The 18961-nt window shown below is 50.8% G+C and overlaps 1 protein-coding gene across 3 annotated transcripts in view; it reads right to left on the reverse strand.

Annotated features, from left to right (window-relative positions):
* Positions 1–555: 555 nt before the first annotated feature.
* The window catches only part of FNIP1 (folliculin interacting protein 1), a 68017-nt gene continuing 49611 nt past the window's right edge, over positions 556–18961 (reverse strand). For all 3 annotated transcript variants that reach the window (XM_086759175.1, XM_086759174.1, XM_086759176.1), the window contains 7 exons: positions 12701–12847; positions 10442–10611; positions 7702–9127; positions 7168–7336; positions 5292–5489; positions 4798–4913; positions 556–3829 (listed from right to left, as the gene is read on the reverse strand). In XM_086759175.1, the coding sequence (XP_086615301.1) occupies positions 3751–3829; positions 4798–4913; positions 5292–5489; positions 7168–7336; positions 7702–9127; positions 10442–10611; positions 12701–12847 (2305 nt within the window). In that variant the 3' untranslated portion in view covers positions 556–3750. The remainder of the gene's footprint in view (positions 3830–4797; positions 4914–5291; positions 5490–7167; positions 7337–7701; positions 9128–10441; positions 10612–12700; positions 12848–18961) is intronic.

Here is an 18961-nt window from a genome sequence, read left to right on the forward strand (position 1 = left end):
GCCTCATGACCGTCTCCTCCATTTGGTACCGCGCTGCTGGGGACGGCAGCTGCCACCACACAGCCCGAGGGACTCACCCGTTCCCTGCGCGCAGGGAGGGCTCACGGCGGTGGCACAGGACCGGTTTAAACACCCGGGAGTCTGCTGGGACAGCTCCTGGAGATGGAAAACCCCCTGGTAACACGGACCTTTTTCCAAGACAGGACTTGGTGCAAGTGGAAATCCTAGGAAGCTCCGGTCTGGGTCTGCTCGCTCTGCGGCCCGCGGGATCCGCGGAGGCTCCTGCCCGGCAGCTGGGCTCTGCAGGACGCAGCCCCGTGCCGCTCACCTCTGCCCGTGGCCCAGCTCGGCCCCGGGCTGGTCCCGCACGTTGCACGCAGCGAGGGTACCCGGGGAAGGTGTGAAGAGACTCCGAATTAAATGGCTGCAGCACCCCCAAGCACTGGGGAGCACGCCCCAGAAGGGATGCGGGACAGGAGACGGACGGACGGCAAGCTTGCGATGGTTCCAGTTTATACACTCGCCATAAAAAATGGACACAAACTGTACCAGAAGTAAATTGACATACTGTATTTATTGCACAAATTTCCCCTAAAATTGGGAATGGTTATTATAATACAAGTGCACATCTTGGGAAATATATACAAAAACAGAAGAGATAACAAGTATGTACATTTTACCCAGCATTGTACACGTACCACCATCTAAATAATTTAGAGAAAGCAAAAAATTGTCATAAAACATCTATAATAACTAATAGGGAAAACATACGCAAGATGTAAAATCCTTTCTTTTAAATATTTTTTGTTCTTAGCAGCCCAGTGTTTGCCAATTGCAACAAAACCAAATTTCCTAATTTGCGTGCTAGTACACTTCGCTTTCAGCCGGAAAATTAAGACATGTTAATGGAGATTGGTAATAGTGGAAAAAAGAAATCAAACGTTAGTTTTCTAGTCACATAAAACAAATGGCGCTACACTTTGTGAAGGCTGATGTCATAGTCCTGGAAAAGCTCCCTCTTTGTATTATTTAACAGACAGACGTGCGTACCTCATTGTTCCCGTACCCTACAGATAACTCACGGAGCGACTCCCCATCGCGGGAGGGTCCGGGGGCGTTGTGACCACCACGGCAACACTGCTGGAGAGGCCGCACCGCGCCGAGAGCGGCGCTCGCCCCGGGGCTCTGCGGGCACCGGCGGGCGGGTGGCGAGGAAGCCGCACGCGTGGCCGCTGCGGCTGGGACTGACCAGATTACCGCGGCGTTTGCGGGTTGTGCTGGGCAGAGAGAGCAGAGAAGGACACGGCTGAGCAACCACCAAAATTTTCTCCTCCTCAGGTTAATTAATACTCATTTCAGCTGCGCAAGGCTCTTTCTGGAGAGTCCCAGCCGTTTCAAGCCATACCCACAATTCACCCAATAACGGTTCCACGGAGGGGAACGCAGCATTTTCCTGCGAGGATGCGTTCCGGCACGGCTCTGGGAGGCGCCAGGATCATGGCGCGGCGCTCCCCAGCTATTCGGGCACGGCCTGCGGACGGACCCGCGCAAGGCACCTCCCCGAGGCGAGGGCAGGAGCGCGTCCTCGGGGCTCCTCCGCCTGGGCCGCACCGCCGGCCCCCGGCAGCACTCAGACCGTCGGGTGACAACTGCAGATCTGCGGACAACGTTCAGAGCCGTAACTACTGGCTACGTAACGTATCGTAGCAAAGAGTTAACAATTCATGTTCTGAGCTCAAGCCTATGTCTCATTAAAAAGGTGCTGACGCCACTGGGCCCCTACGTTTCGTGCTCATTCCAAAAGCCAGATGGGATACAATTGGGTGGTGAAGAAAGGACATTTGGAGAACAGGGGAGAAACATCCTTAGGTCACATTAAACACAAGTTTCTTCCCTGCAGCAGTCAGCGTTTGATCTTATATACAAGAGAGTTTCAAATGACACTGCCCACGTGAAGGTTTGGTTTACGGACCAGCGCAGGCTCCGTCCTACACGGAACGGGGTGTGGGTGCCGTGTAGATCTCCCCTGCAACGGTCTCTTCTGCTACAGATTTTAAATATCACTGAAAAACCACGCTGGGTGAAATCCTGGCCCCGCAAAGGACAGGAGGAGAGTTTTGTCGTCGACAGCGGTGGGGCAAGGATCTCTCCTATTGTTTTCAAGTTTATCAAATGGTTAAAAAAGATTTGTATTTAAAAGAACTCCGCAAACAACAATAGCAGGCGTGCTGTCCTACTGAGGAGATGGTTACAGAACGACGTATTTAGAGAGCCGTTCACAGAGTTCAGCCACCAAGTGAACGCGTGTCTCCTACTGCGGTGGACAACCCGTGAATGTCACTATACTGCGCGTAATTAATGCAAACAGAGCCTAAAAATCAGCAACATTAATTGGCTGCTAGGACAAAAACGCAAAGAGAAGCCTCTAATGAAGAGTCCAGTTAAACTGAGGTAGTAGAGCCTTTGAAAACATAATCCACCTACCGCTGCGCATTCACACTGCTGGCACCAGCCCGGGGCCGCCAGCTGTCCATACGGCTGTGGGACGTACGACGGCAAACAGCGGTGGCTGAGCAGAGGAGAAGCGCTGAGAGTAAAATAAACATTTCCTGCTGGTAATCACACAAGTGAGTAGAAAAGGGATTAGAGTCATCTGCATCAAGGGTACACTTGTCAAAAAATACTTCCGATATCACTGTACTATGCTGTAATCAATGTTCATTTTTTGTAGAACGCTTTTAAAAAATATATCAATTAGTTACCTGAGCAATTAAGGGCAATAATCTATTCATTTTTTCCCAATGCTTTGGTACAATTATCTCTAGTTCATTATTTCAATAGCTGACTGACTGCTGTAAAAAAGAATACGATGTTGCCAGAACATTACAGACCATAAAAAAGTCGGAGGTAATAGTCACGTCGTTCTGGGGACTCCACGGGGCAATTTCAGCCAACGTTCTCTTTTTTTTTTTAAACATTGTGGAAGAAAAGCATCACCTAGTATAAAGCAACATTTAAACATTATAAACATTTAATACTGGTTACAGCATCCGGCCAAGAAAGAGAATCTCCATCGCTACGGCGTCTGTTGGCCTCTTCCTCCCTGTGCCCCCCTACGCCCCCCGCTACTCCCTCTCCCCAGGAGAAAAATCATAAATAAATTTTGGAGCTGAGTGTCATTAAGAAGCTTTTTACAAAACAAACCAACCCTCCCTACCCCTGTTCATCCTCTGGGACGTATCCAAAACTCAACTATGACATGAAAAAGTAGAAGTTGTTTACAAATCGTTGCAGCTTGGGAATTACAGACCCTCACGAGATCCTCAGCAGCAGGAGCCAGTCCGAAGGCAGCTGCTGCGTTCTCGTGGCGAGTTTAGAACTGGTGAGAGCGTCAGGTATTTCTCAAAGCAGCTCTTCCTCGCGTTCCCCGGTACAAATTACAGTTAGCCACTGCGGCGGAAACTGATAAAAAATGCAGATCTTTAGCTTTCGCTAAAATCTTCGCTTTTCTGTGGCTGAAATCTCCGGCTTACTCATTTTTCTTTTTTCCTTTCTTCCTCCTTTGTTACAAACGGCCAAGCAGAGACGAGAAGCCTCCGGCTGTCTGCAGAACGTGCAGTCATATATGGAGGTGCCGCAGCTCCACAAGCAGTTTGTTTTAGCTGCTTCCAAGAGAAAGGAGCCAGAACAAGTTGTCTTCCACTTCGTTTCCAGAGGGGAAAAAAGTCAACGTCTGTGGCCTCTGGCATTTTAAAGCAGAATCTGGGCAACGTAGGGAGAGTGAGTGCTTGCTACGGCTGCCAGCAAGGGGAGGTCGCTGGACTCGATCCTAGGAGGAAGCAGAGGAGTCACATTTAATCTCAGCCGTAACGAAGCGGGCTGCACACGTGCGTCAGTGACCACATTGCCTGCTCGGACCCAAGGGTTTACAATCGGGCCGGGAGCACGTACGGCGCCGAGGGGAAGGACGTTCCTCAAGGAAAACCGAAGCCCATTGCGGATCCCTCCCCACACAGCACTGCCAGCCGCGTTACACGCCCCAGCCCCCAGATTTGTTTCTAACAGCCCCTCCAGACGCGCCTGCTCGTGCCGATGAGCGACAGCTCTGCACTGCCAGCGCTGCCCTAGCTCCTACCTGCCTGGGTTTTTTTTTCTTTCCACAGAGCAAACAAACTGGTGGGAAAGCAGATGGAGGGAGGAAAACCAGTGGATTCCTTCCTACACTCGATGTAAAGGAAGCAACAGTTGGGGGACAAAGCTGAACCGCTTCTGCAGCTACCAAAGAAGCCCTGGCATCGAGCTGGAGCTCCCCCCGCTGCAGCTGCTGCCCATCTCCAGCTCCACACGCGCTCCCTCGGCCGTCCTCTGCATGAAACGCTGCTCAGAGCCTTCCGATAAACACCCCTCAAATAGCTTCTCTGCCTGCGCCCCGCGCCCACGGAGAGGCATTATGTGCCTCACGTGACACAGAGGGTGGTTTCTGCCATGTAGGGAAAGCCAACCTGGAGGAATCAGGTGCCCCACGTTGTTCAGGGATGACTGACCAACTAAGGAAGGAGTCTGACGAGCTCTGGAGTGCTGAGCACATTCCTGCCCGCAGGGAAGAGCGAAAGGCCGGGGGATCCTGGGGATCAAGCAATGGCTAAGGAGAAGCCTGCAGCCGTGGGTGATTTACGCCACGTTACGGTCCAGTCCCATTTAGGAATCCATTTCGCTGTGCTTAGGACAACCCCAGGCGGAGGATTGGGCACCGGGAAACCCAGGGCAGCACGGCTCGGAGGAAGTTTGAGATCGTACCCCAGCACCACGCCCAGCTCCTTGACGTGAACCCTCATCTGGCCCTTCAGATACTCCGACAGCATCTTGCTTTTGAAATAGAGCTCCTGCAGCCGATCTTCCAGGTGCATGACACACTAGAAAGCAAAGGGAGTGGCGTCAGGGAGGAGAGAACGCTGCGTCCAAACCCCACCCAGCCGCAGCGCGAGGCAGCACAGACCCCACGCGGCCACTGCCTCTCCGGGGCTGCGGCTGGGTGAATTATTAAGATATTCACTGGCAAGACTCTTGCTTTTGAGCAGAAGCCTCTGATTGCACGTTAAATGAGAATTAATGCGACAGCTGTCTTGATTACAGAGCAGTGTCTAAATGGACAGCTCAAACAGCTACATCGGGGGACGCACCAGCTGCTAAAATTGTGGCTACAAATAAATAAACTAGGCAGAACCTCGTTAACCTGTGCAGTGAAAAGATGCTTTAAAAACATCGCCCCCTCGATTGCCATTCATACTTACAAAGTTTGGAGACAAATTATGCTTGTAGAGCTGCAGAGTGGAATGAAGCAGGTTGGAGACGAGACTCGACACTAACACCTCTTTTCCCAGCTTATTGTCGATAACGCGCCTCTGGCTACTGGCCACTTGCACCGTCCACTTGTCTGTGTCTGCAATAATGCAGACGGCTTCTGCAATCGGCTCATCCAGAACAGGATGCTGCAAACACAAAACGAATCGCAGGACTCTTGAGAATGACAAACAACAACGGCCTTTGCACAAAATGTCGCCATCCTGGATGGCGGAGCTGGCGTCCCAGACACCGCTTCATCTAAAATACGGTAACATGTGCTACAGATTGCATTCCACCCACTAAAACCAGAGCTTTGCTGTAAGCAAGGCGCAGTCTTAGAAGGATACAGTCATTATTTTAAATTTTCTTCCAGGCTTGGAGGTGTGTGTCCCTGGCTGGTAATTGTATCTTTTGATACTTTACAGAAAGACTTCTGAAGAAGTATATTTTAAATCCCCTAAAACTGAAAGTACCAACCATCCAACTTGCTGTTCAACACAGCTGTGTGAGTGCAGTGGGTTTTGTTCCCAGTTGTCACTGGTTTCCCCGTACGGGAGGCCAGCAGAGGGAGTCAGGACCCCAGCCTGGGCCCGGCTCCTGCTCCTGCCGAGCAGGGTTCCACCTCCTCTCTGAAGCCATGGAGGTTTTGAAAAGGGAGGATCTGGAACCCCGCTGTCCTTCCCCAAGACATTTTCTGGGCTGGACTGTTAGGAAGCACCTCTTACGAAGAGTCCCACAGGGACTTCACACAGGGCTAGGGTGCAGTTAGTATTTTACTTGAAGAGTAGCATGTAAAATCGTTTGGTCCTTTCATGTAAAATCGTGCTTGGTCCTTTCATATCCTCTCAATCTTTGACTTCTGCAGTTTTAAGGAGATGCGCCGCTATGAGGTTTTATTTCAGATGCATCTGTTTCATAGCAGCGACCTCCCGCTGCTGCCTTTGTTGCCTGAAGTTCAATTTCACTTCACAAATGGCTTAAACATTTGGTGTAAAACACGGAGGCGTAAAGCAGCGCCTAGAACGGCTGCGCAGGGAGCGGGGCTCCCCGGCAGCGCTGGGCACGAGGGAAGGGGACAGGGTGCTGTCTGTGCAAGGCGTGATGCGCAGCGTTAACTCAAGAGCTGTGGAGAAAAGGACATTTTGGAGGCTCCCATGGGAGGGAGGAGACACCACTGCTCACCAGTCTGTTCGCAGACCTCTCCCCATTCCCTTGGGAATAAACCGGAGGGAAGCAGAATCACACTCCTCAGGGCCAGCCTGCTTGCCACTCCTTTCCTGGCGCCTATAAAAGGGGTGGGAAATCCCACAGCTCCCAGTCACGCACCGCTTCATCTAGGGAAAAGCTTCTGTGCAGAAGAGATGACTTCCAGCACACGCGAGAAGTGCGAGTCCCCATAGGACAGCTGTCTACACATTGGTTTCTCCTCTTCCGACAAAGCCGGCACTATTGGACACTTCTGACTACAATCCTAAAAAAGCAGTAATGTCCCCAAAACACCCAGCACTCCTGACGGCTTCACCGCCCCACGAGTAGCAGCACGTTGGTCAGCTGTGCACGGGAAGAGGAGGCAGCACGAATAGGGCACGAGCCCCTCAGCTGGCTTCAGCCAGAGTCGAAGTTTTTGTGCTCCAGATTTGCAGTGGAATAGCGTTTTTCAGACACATTAATTGAGAGAGGAGAAAAAAATTGGGACCTGGGACCGGAGAAACCTGAAGAGAGCTGCGACAGTAAATGTTTCCACTTCCAGCAGGTTTGTACATTCAAAAACATTTGCCTTTCCCTACTGTGACAAATAGGTTTACCAAGCAATAGCTTAATTACCTGCACAGCGTGAGACAAATCTGACACCAAACAGTGCCTCAGCTTTTCATCGCTTCCTATTCCTTGCAAAACAAAGTCAGGGACGTAAGATGAACAGTAGCCACCTAGTAAGGATCTTCCAAAATTGGCAATACTGGGCTGGACAGAGTTCACTTCGACTAATTTAGACCTGCAAGAAAGGCACATCAAAGAGATGGACAACAGCAAACAACAAATTCAGCTTGCAGAGAGTTGCATTTTCACATTTCTTGTATCTCTCCTAGCCTCCCTACAAGCACTTTTTAAAAAGCAGGAGTTTAAGTCAGCTTTTGCAGTCAGACCATTGTGGAAGAAAAGGATAGGAGCCAAGGCTGCAATGCAGAATTAGTGTTTTTTTCCAGACCACTGATCTCTCTCTATTTTTTTTTACAACCAGCAAGCTCAAGAGACACTTTTCCAACTACTGGTGCCAAGTTAGGCTACATTCCTCCAAACATGTGACATGAGAAGAGGCTGTATCTCTTTCAGTGTCTGTTCCTGCTGAACACTACTTACCCAGGGAAAGGAATCTCGTATTCCTCTGCCCAGTCTTCTTGCTCTGCTCCATAATAGTTTCCGCTTGGTCTAGTCAGATCATGACCTGTATCCTCACTTTCGCTGTCGCCCAGGGCGCTATCTGAACTCTCATTTCTTGGAATGTCCCAATCAATTCCCGGGGCGACTTTTTTCTCTACGTTTTCCCTGTCCCCATGGGGGACACGAACAGAGATTTTCTCTCTTTGGTCCTGCTCATTAAAGCAGTTTTTGTAGGTCTCCTGTCGAACAGAGTCCATAAATTTACAAAACTCGCTAGGTGGTTTGCTAGTCTTTGTACACAGCTTTTTAGAAAACTCTAAACTACTGCTGTGAGAAAGAAGGTCCGTTGCTGCTTGCCCTGGAATATCATCAATAGTCCGGGTTTCAATTGAACTGTCATCAGTGAAGTATTCATCAAACAGACTCATGCTCTCAGCGGTGTACGGGTTTGGGTTCCAGCTCTGATGCTCGCTAGCAACTTGAGGAAAGGGTTCAGCTGTCCCACAGTCTCTATTTTGGTCCTCGACAGTTTGTTTAGCTTCACAGTTCTGATCAGCAGACACTCCTTCCTCCGTTGCTGGCGGGCTGTGATGCCTAGCAATTTGTTCCGCTACTGCCTGACTTCTGAGTTCGATGTCTGAATCGGGTGACATGGAGTCACCAATGAGGAAAGTCACCTTTGTCTGAGCTTCGGCAGCACCGCAAGGAAACGCATCGCAGAAGAGCTTATCCGGCGGCTTCTTTTCCACAGCGATCCCAGGTGACCTTGTTACGCCGACCGCCTGGCTGCCTGATTCCAGCGAGTCTTCGTTCCTCCACGCGTTTGCTGTCGGCTCCAAACCAGACTCCATCGCCACACGTTTTTCTGGTGAAGCTGACCCTGTGCACACCACGGTCTCTACTTTTGTGTCCAGGCAGGGTCTCGGCTGCTTCACATCAACAGCATCTTCCTGGCAGTCGTCAGGAACAATGGTTCTGTTCTCATCCAAAGAAGTTTCCAGCTCTACCTTAGGAGTGCTTTGAGTGTCTTCTCTCTCTTGCTGTGAAACACTTTCTATGTTTTGTGCAAGGGAAATCGGACATTTGCAATATTTACAGCTGCAGTTAGGAGTTCTCGTTTCTTCAGACTCCGTCGGTAGCAAGTTGCCCCTGTTCTTGTGCACTGTGACAAGCACATACTCAGATTCTTCCACTTCTCCTTTCTCCAGCGTGGTAGTTATAACAGTTCCAGGCATGACAATAGCTTCATCTTCCCCATTTTCTAAAAGATGCGTCTCTTGAAGTTCAGAGCATCTGATGAAGTAAGTCAGGAAATAAAGCAATCTCTGTACCAGGTCATGCCTTTTGCCAACCACAACTGTTTTCGCTAGTCTCACAGGTGATCCAATAGCCCCATACAGGTCACCTAGAACAGGAAATAAAACAGACAGTTATTTTGCATCTTTAAAGTACATTTTTCTTCTAACAGACAATAGTTCTGGCCAGTTTTCAAAGGCCAGGTCTACAGCAGAAAAATACTAAAGCAGAAGAGTGAGGACAGCTATGCCAGTATTTTGTTTTCAATACAGAGAATCCCAAAGATGCTGTTGGTATCGTGTGTAAGGTGACACGCTGGTCAGGGAGACATCTGATCTCACATATTAGGGAGTATTCGCATCACCTAACTTCAGTGCCTAGCTTTGGAGGCTGCTCTCCTGGGCTCCTTATATAGCCACGCGAGAGAGGAGGCATCTGCTCCGAATTACCCTGTAGAGTCTGGAAACGGGCTGAACTTTTACCCACCAAGAGAAAGCTGTACCAAGCCAAGAACGAGGGCAAAAAGTGACAGTGGCGGGTGCACAGCTGAAGCCAACCTCCTTTTCCCTACGGGTTGGATGGGTTGTTTTGACTGTGCACCAGACTCACCCGGGGCGTATGTTGTTCCGGAGGTATCAGGGCGCTGCATGAATGCAGAGATGGGGGACAAGGGATCTAAGAGTCCTTGAAGGCCAACCTAACCCCAGCACATCCCTTGAGTCCCATGAGCTCTGAAATCAAGTCTTCTTGCCAAGCCCCTGGCCATTCCTGCCTACGCTAGAACAGGGCAACCGTGCAAAACTTTCCTTTCCCTTCCCTAAGCAAATTCCATGGGAGTTTCTGTGCAGAGCAGGACAATCTGACCAGGGAGACGGACGCTGATCTCCTCTTCTCTACTGTGCAATGAGAGGACAGTATGACTAGCTACCCAATGGACTAGGCTTCGAGACCTTACCCAGGGGGTGGCCCAGTCAGGATTTCCTGTACTGTGTCGCTCCTTTGCCTCTTGTATTGAGGGTATGTTCATTTCTCATCAAAAGATGGATTTCCTTGACTGGCTCTTTCCAGAACAAGGCTTATTGATAGCAGCATCCCAAAAAATAAAAATGTATTCTCCTTGTAGAGGGAGGACCAGAGGAGGACTAGAATCCTCTGTCATCACCAAGAGACCAACCTGCTGTAGATGACTCAAGAGGGCTTTACTTTTTGGTTCCATTTTATAATTGAAATGTCTTAAGAAATTACAGCACAGGTAAAAAAAATACAGTGATCACCTTTAAGCTTGAAATACACACTTTTGTCTCATTTTAAATTAAAAAAAAAAATTAACCTGAGTTGGAAACAAAAACCATCCATAAAAACCGTTGCGCGCACACCCATCGCTGTAAAGCTGTGGGATGGTTTAGGGATGTTTGCCACGTACCGAGCTGTGCCCACAGCGGGTTGTAGGGATGAGTTTTGGCCAGCATGTCCACGCTCTGGGAAGAATGCTTTTCCAGGAAGATTCTTATGGGCGGCTGGCCGTTTGGCATGACGGTGGGGACCCAGGCCAAGTGGTTAGTCAGGACCGCAGTCAGTAAAGCTGGTAAAAACCTGAAAGCAAAATGTTCACCATCGTTTTTTTTCCAGGTATACACTCAGGATGTTACAGTGACAGCAGGTCTGCAGTCTATATGGATCAAGGACTGAAGAAACAACCTCAAAGTCAAAGATGGCCCCTTCAGTCTGGGTTCTCTGGGGAGAGACAGGAGGGCTCTACCCTCCCTCCCACCCCTGCAGAGCTCCTTTTCAGAACACACATTTAAAACAAAATTAAACATTTTAGACTCGTGGCATCACAGTTCCTCTGTTTAGCAATAATTATGAGACTTCCTATTTTGCAAGTTTTATGTTGTAAAACATTGAAAAAAATTTTTAAAATATAATATTTAAATAAATTTTTATTTTATTTTTTATTTTAATAAATTAAATTTAAAATAAAATAGGTTTTAAACCAAGCAACTTTGTTTGCTGTAAGAAAACAGTGGCACTGTGCGGCCTCCGTACTCCAAGACGGAGATCCCAAACCCTTAAGCTCTCTGACTACTGATGAGAGGGAAGGCTACTGCTACCAAACCTGTGGAACAGCTAGGTGCTGGAGTCTTTCATCTAAACTGTATGCAATGGCTGCTCCTTTGCAAAAATAAAAACCCAAAAACTTCTATAATACCAGCAATACAGAAAGGTAGCGCAGCCGGAAAGCTGTGTCCTTACACCAGCAGAACCGTTTTCACTGGCTAAGCAAGTACGGCGAAAAACCTCTCTGAAAAACGTGAACTATGTGATTTATTGTCACAACGGAGCACGGTTCCTGCTCTGTGGGGGGAAGCCTTTCCCCCCCCAGTCCCCAGTCCTGGCAGGAGCAGCGAGCAGCAGCCTGGCCCAGGAGCCTCCCGCGTGCCGACAGATGGAGCTGGCGGCCGCCGCAGCGGCTCAGCGCCCAGGGAGGGAAACAGTCAGATGCCACCGAGCCTCAAAATAATGCGATCTGAACAGTTCACCAGCACCAGGAACCCTGCCGTCTGAGTTCAGCCTCATTTCCTCACTGCAGACAGCCACAGGAGGAAAGGAGATTTAAAACCCGTTTGAAAATGATACCTGGGTTGATTTCCCCCTTGCTTCCATGAGTGTAATTCTCACTGTATTTAAAATAAAGCAAGCAAACAAACCCAAACAAATGACCATTGGACTGTAATTAAGATGTACAGAGCTCAGAATGGCAGGGACCAAAGGGGCTAATCCCAGGAAAAAGCTTCCACTGCAGCAGGAACTGACTGTAAGGAACGACACTTGAACCCCTCCCAGCTCCCCCCAGTTCCTCCCATCGCGGTGAGGCAGGGGAAGGTGGGCCAGGCTGACCACCAACCACCACCCACTCATCTCGGGGAGAGAAAAAGTGACAAAGATGGTGGCAAAGGTGGAAGATGGTGAGCGGCAGCCCCTTCCCCACTCCGCAGGGAGCAGCTTCCCCGGAGCCAACAGCTGGTCTCTCAGTGCCGTTCCCACTCAAACTTCACATGTTTGTGCTCGTTTTAGGGCTCAAACGGAGCCAAACGCTTTTAAAACTTCCCCTATTCGTGCCCTGGGGAGAGAGGATGAAGTGTTGACAAAAGAGTAAATTTATCAGATTCTCCCAAGTTTATCAAGAAGGTTCTCTTTCTCAATTTCCAACCACCGCTCACGGCCTTGTCCTGAGGGCAGAGAGGCGAGCGCTAACGAAGCACACGATTTCTCTAGTGGCATTTCACAGAAGTCGGGTTTAAGAGCAATTTGCGGTCAGACAGTATTACAGGCAGGGCTCTTACTGAACGTCTAACCCTGCTCATCATATGATAACTGATTCTGAAAGGTAGATTAATGCATTTCATAAGGTACGTTCACCCCCTTCCAGACATACACACCCATCACGCGCTTCCTCCTATGGACATGTTTCAAAAGTTTAGCCTCTTCCAAGATCAGGGCATTGTGGGGAAGCAGGCATTTAATGAAATACTTTCTTATTTCTTTTTTATTTCTTTTTTTTTGTTCAATGGACAGTCTTTTGATTCTTTGATTTTCAAGATTTTAAAATCCAATTCAAAAAGGGGTGTGAAACAAAAAGGCATAAACATGTGTGTGATTTAAAAACTAAAATCCACCATACTGGTTTTTAGAAGCATTTTCCATCAAGAACGTGAATTCCTTCATGAAGCGATGGCAAAGCTGGTTCTTTTCTGGCGTCCCCGACATCATGGTAAGCCAGACAGGCTCCCCAATCCGTGGCATGGTGTAGAGATTGCAGATAGTCGTTCTAGAAAACAAAACCAAAAATCCAGGAGACTAAACAAAATAAGAAAAGGCAGAGATCCCTACTCAAAGAATTTACTGCTGTAAATTCCAGCTGTCATTTCTATCAGAAACAAATTTTCTCTCATCAGCCATTATCCAAACCATGCTGCTCACTGATTCCCAGCACAGCAACGCTCACTGCCCAAAGTCAAGAGCTGCCCCATTCCAAACAGAGAAGAAACGAACAGGGTTCTTGTTGCTGTTATCCGCCTGCTTTCTCTCCATTTCGTTCAGAACACGTAAATCCTCCATAGCTCTCCTTGATTGACCACCGAGGCAAGTTTCTGGGTATCTGACTTCCAAAAATACCTGAACTTCCTCCTTGCTTTAAAAATTGGTGTGTCTCCAGGCCAAACCCACCCAAGCGGGGATGTGGAGAGCTGAGGACCAGGTTACTCCTACAGCTTTAAATATAACGTACGAGAGTCAGAGTTACCCCGCGGGCTCAGGGATTACGCACCTACCCACATCCTTTTTGACTCTACAGAGGACAGTCAGTGTACGATTAAAACTCTGGCTCTGCTCGGCTAAAATCCCTCAGATTACTGTTAAACTCCTCTAAAATCTAACCAAATTAGAGTTTTGTTTTAAGTACAATGCCTATGTTACGATGCTATGGGAACCTGTATTTTCATCGCAGCAAAAACAGCCTGAAAAAAACCAAACCAACAAAGGAAATGACTGATCGGTTCAGGTTTCTCCCCACCTCATGCACTACTTTTCCCAGAAGAGATATTTCTGTTTTACAAGACAAAAGATTCCCATTATCCCCGATTTATGAAGATCTTCTCTGGATACGTTGGTCTAAACATTTATAGGCGCTTGCAGAAATAAGGCAACGGCTGTGCGCATCAGGCAGGCACACGCGCTCCAGCAGCGGCTGCCAGATCTTGCGTGGTCTGAAGCGCAGCTCGCGAGGGCACGAGAGCCCAGCCCGTCAGCAGCAGCGCGGCGCGCGACGGCGCCCGTACGAGGGGCGCTGGGGGAGGAAGGAGTTCTTCCCCGGTTATTGAGCAGAGAAGAAATCAGCTGTGGGTGACAAGACGCCCAGAGTAGCTCCCCAAAGGTGGCCGTGCACCCTGCCGAAGTCACAGCAACTGCTCCAGCAGAAAGAGGGCGAGAGGGGCAGTGCCATTTTCTGCTTTATTTTTTCTACCGGTTTTCAGGAAATACAAAATGCCATCCTGTGTGCTCACCGTACCAGCCCAGTCTTTCTCAAAGGGGAGACGTTCAGACACTCCACCGCCACGGGCAGAACGGGAAAGCCAGAAAACAGTCAACGGGCTGGAGAGGGGGCAAGGCAAGTTACCCCAGCGTTTACCAGAGCCAGGGCACTGGGAGGGCTGGCTGCGTACTGGGGGGGCAGAGCAGCCTCGGGGCTGTCTGCGTTACCCTCGGCCACCGGTCCTCTCAGGGCGGGGGGAAGCACAGACCGGTTACAGGCCCGGGCACAACGGCCCTGCCAGGTTAGACACGAGCGGGGCACGCAGCCCGGTGACACCGGGGGGGAACTGGAGGGTCCCCAGCAGTGCAGCGCTTCGGGGGCTCCGGGATTTCATGCCTCAGCAGCAGGGAGCTGGGACCAGAGGTGGGATGATGAAGGGCAAGCTCTGCTCACAGCCTGTGAACTGGAACGGACGTTAAAGAGGCTCCAAGAAAGGGAGAAACCCCAAAAGCCCAGGGACTCCAAAGCTCGCTGAGTTTCAAAGCTGAAAACAAGTATTGAGGCTCGCAGCCCCCAGATACAGCTGACCTTAAAAGCTGAAGATAAATCACAGAACTTAACATAAAACACAGCTTAATTCTCCTTCGTATGCAAACTAACCCAAGCCAAAAAAAAAAAAAAAAAAAAAAAAAAAGAAACGACTTCTACACTAAACCCAACATATTAAAATATTTGTTTTCGTTGAAAAGATAGACTGAGTCTTGTGATTTGTTATTTACTATTCTGGTAACCCTGGCTGCATCTGCAACTGATAGTGTTTCCTCCGAGAGCGATCAGATTGCCCTGGCCGGCAGCCAGCAGGCATGTGACTGCGGCGCGGGGAGCCCTCCGTGCCAGCGCCGCCAGCGCCGCACCGAAACCAAGGGCAAGGATTAAACCGCTCTGCAAGCACGGAGGAAAACGCTCTCCCAGCCATTTGCTAAAGAACAAAACAAAACAAAACAAAATTAAAAAAAAAAAAACAGCAAGAAACAAAAAAAATCAAAACACTACAGGGAAGTTAAATAAAAACCATTAAAAATCAAATTGACCCCTCTTGACCATCAGCAGCAAGCAGCCCCCTCCCCTCCGCCCGCCACCCCCCACGCACACCAGCATGGCACAGCGGCATGCGAGGGCAAGTTTACTTAATGAGAGACTCTTCTTTTGAGGGGTCCGGTACATTTAAACTGGTTTATACCTGGAAATGCTTCTGGGAGGCTGAACTCCAGCCTGGAGCTTAAGGGTGCCTCGGCAGCAGCGATGGGTGCAGAGGGCACGGGGCTGGGGGAGCTCAGGAAACACCTTCGTGTATAACAGTGGCCCGAAACCAGAGCACAGCCCAGCCGAACGAAAAAGAAGACCTGAGCAAAACCTCTCCCGCAACCCCCGCCCCGGGTTCGTGGGCGGCGCGGGCGCAGGTGGCAGCCAGGCGAGCGGCCCCGCTGCTTGCAGACACGATGGCGCTGGCGGTGCCGCGGCAGCCGCCCTCCGCACGGCGCGGCACGGCCACGCTGTGCTGCTTCCTGCCTCACCCTCACCCAAACACACCCGCAAACCTCCCCGGCCTTTGTCCTGGATTTTAGCACCGGCCCAAGACATCTTGCCCTGGCGCTGCACAAACTAAACTAGACCGATGGCTCCTCGCACAAGAGCATCCCTCTGCAGCCCCCTTCACGGAATGGTTTGGGTTGGAAGGGACCTTACAGACCATCTCATTCCACCCCCCTGCCCTGGGCAGGGACACCACCAGACCAGGTCACTCACAGCCCCGTCCAGCCTGGCCTTGAGCACTGACAGGGACGGGGCACCCACAGCTTCTCTGGGCAACCTGGCCCAGCGCCTCACCGCCCTCACAGGGAAGAATTTCTTCCTTTTATCTCATCTAAACCTACCCTCTTTCGGTTTAAAGCCATTGCCACTTGTCCTGTCACTACATGCCCTTATTGAAAGTCCCTCCCCATCTTCCCTGTAGCCCCTTTAGGCACTGGGAGCCACTCTCAGGTCTCCCCAGAGCCTCCTCTTCTCCAGGCGGAACAGCCCCAGCTCTCACAGCCTGTGCTCACAGGAGAGGTGCTCCAGCCCTCCGATCATCTTCGTGGCCTCCTCTGGACCCGCTCCAACTGGTCCACATCCTTCTGCTCCAGAGCTGGACGCAGCGCTGCAGGGGGGTCTCACCAGAGCGGGGCAGAGGGGAAGGATCCCGTCCCTCAACCTGCCGGCCACGCTGCTGGGGATGCAGCCCAGGGTTTTCTGAGCTGCCAGTGCCCATTGCCAGCTCATGTTGAGCTTCTCGTCCACCATCACCCCCAAGTCCTTCTCCTCAGGGCTGCTCTCCATCCATTCTCTTCCCAGCCTGGATTTGTGCCTGGGATTGCCCCGACCTACGTGCAGGACCTTGTACTTGGCCTGGTTGAACTTCATGAGGTTTCCCCAGGCTCACCCCTGGATGGCATCCCTCCCCTCCAGCATGTCTACTGCACCACACAGTGTGGCGTCGTCAGTGAACTTGCTGAGGGTACGCTCTACCCCACTGTCGCTAACAAAGATGTAGAACAGGGTCGATCCCAGTACCGACCCCTGAGGAACACCACTCGTCACCCATCTCCACTTGGACATCGAGCCACCAACCACAACTCTTTGAGTGCAGCCATCCAGCCAAGTCCTTATCCACCGCGTGGTCTATCCATCAAATCCATGTTTCCCTAAGGGAAACGCTTCCAGCCCTCAGCACCATGCTGCGAGAGCTGCTCTGCCATTTAAGAGCTGCAGTGGTGAAGGCCAGCATCTCTTTAGGGATTATTTCAAAAAAGAAAACACATCAGTGGCTTGTAAAACTTACTGAACACACATTTGCTCCCTATCCTCATTCCCTCCTTCCATAGACGATTTTTCCTTAACAAGGAAAAAGAAATGAAGGCAGTAATTGCTGCAATGAGTGCAGGAGCGGGGCTCCCCCACGCAGGGAGCCCATGCGAATCCCGCGCCCGTGCTGGCACAGGGGCCGGCCCACACCGTTGAGCAAAATGCACTGCTCAGTTCACAGCAGCTTAAGCCGCTTAAAAATTATTGGCATAAACCAGGATCGAATTTGGCTGCCAGAAAGCAGAGGAGAGGTGTTTCCCTCGGCCTTGTGTTCAGGGTTTCCTCGCCAGCCTGATATTTGCCGCACAGGTAGCAGCCAGACGCATGATCTGTGTCATTGACGCGCTGCACTGGCCTCGGGATGCGGAGTCGGAATGTTTATGCAAGTACAGTGGCTTATTTCCTAAGTCATGTGTCTGCACAGCTGACATCTGAAGAGAGTTCCAAGCCCCTAAGTCAAGTGTTAATAGCAAAATCCATCAGCGCTTTAGAAAATTAAAAATTGCTGCAAAGTGAATAACGATGCAAGGGTCGGCCTGGAGCTGGGCACCGAACTGAAGGCAAATTTATCAATAGCATCTATTTGCAGCCTAGGCCTTTCAGAGAAGGCAGCTTCCCTGGATGAGACAACAAGCGCAAAGGAAGGGCTCTGTTTTGCTGCCTTCTTTTCTCCCCCTCAACCCCCAGTACCGGCAGGTAGATGCCTCCAAATGCCCGGCTGCCCTCGCAGCCAGCTCCTGACAATAACCCTGCTCGCGGGCTGCCCCACAACAGTGCCCCTTCCCCGCAGAGGGGCTGCCCTCAATCACTGCCCCTTCCCCGCAGAGGGGCTGCCCTCAATCACTGCCCCTTCCCCGCAGAGGGGCTGCCCTCAATCACTGCCCCTTCCCCGCAGAGGGGCTGCCCTCAATCACTGCCCCTTCCCCGCAGAGGGGCTGCCCCTCAATCACTGCCCCTTCCCCGCAGAGGGGCTGCCCCTCAATCACTGCCCCTTCCCTGCAGAGCGGGGTTCTGGGTGTCCGCGGCTGCGGTAACGACCCTCACGCTCTCTCCTCCCTTCTCTCGTCAGCACGGCAGCGCGCAGCCGGTCCCCCACGCCCCAGTGATCTGAGGTTATTCTCATCACTGGAGGAGTGCACATCAGCTACACTTGAGAACCTCTGAAAGTCTCAGTTTTAAAAGAAAAAAAAAAAAAAACAAAAAAACAGACAGACTGCAATGAGTTAAACCAGCAGAGGATTACGTTTTAGAAACACCAGCCCACTGAAGTCAGCACCCTTCTTTCCTCCAGCAGAATTTGCTACGAGGGCAGGAATCGACGCAAGGCTCAGGTTCACCAAAGGACTTGGGCTCCGGCTTCCCCGTGACTGCGGCAGGAAAGCAGACGCCTGGAGAGATAACAGCGGCCTAGATGGGTCTGCTGAACCTGCGCCAAAGCATCTCTGCATCCAGCCTTCAGTACTCAAATGTGTCTTTTTTTTCTTACTGGACACATACCGCATGGTTTTGAAAAGCAAGTGGCTCTGGCACATCACAGAAACGCTTTTCTTCGTGGCAGGATGCCCTGCCACCCCGAGACACCGCAGAGGCACGGGGACCTCGCCTGCTGGCAGGACCAGCCCAGGCCGGGGGCACCAGCTAACGTGCGCCTCCCAATGCGCTCGCTGACAAAACGCGCCATCGCCGAAGTCTGCTGCCCCCGGAAATTCATTTCTATGAAATTAAACTGGACTTGATTTACCTCGTCACACTATTAAAGAGTAATATTTATATCACCATGGAAACCGCTGCATAAAACTGGTAGTTAGACACAGGCGTCCAGTGCTGGTTACGCAACAGCCCTGTCATGTGAACCATCACGTCTCACAGCAGCGCAGGAGGGTGCCAATCCTCCCGCGTCTGGCGGGACATTATTTTCTTCCTCAGCCCGACAAGAGCGACCTTTCTCGTCCCATCCCAGCTCAGCACCACCGAGCTTCCCTCCAAGGAGGAAAAAGCGCGCAAGGG

The sequence above is a fragment of the Chlamydotis macqueenii genome, chromosome 14 (genome assembly GCF_036417535.1).
Source record: "Chlamydotis macqueenii isolate bChlMac1 chromosome 14, bChlMac1.mat, whole genome shotgun sequence".
NCBI lineage: Eukaryota > Metazoa > Chordata > Aves > Otidiformes > Otididae > Chlamydotis > Chlamydotis macqueenii.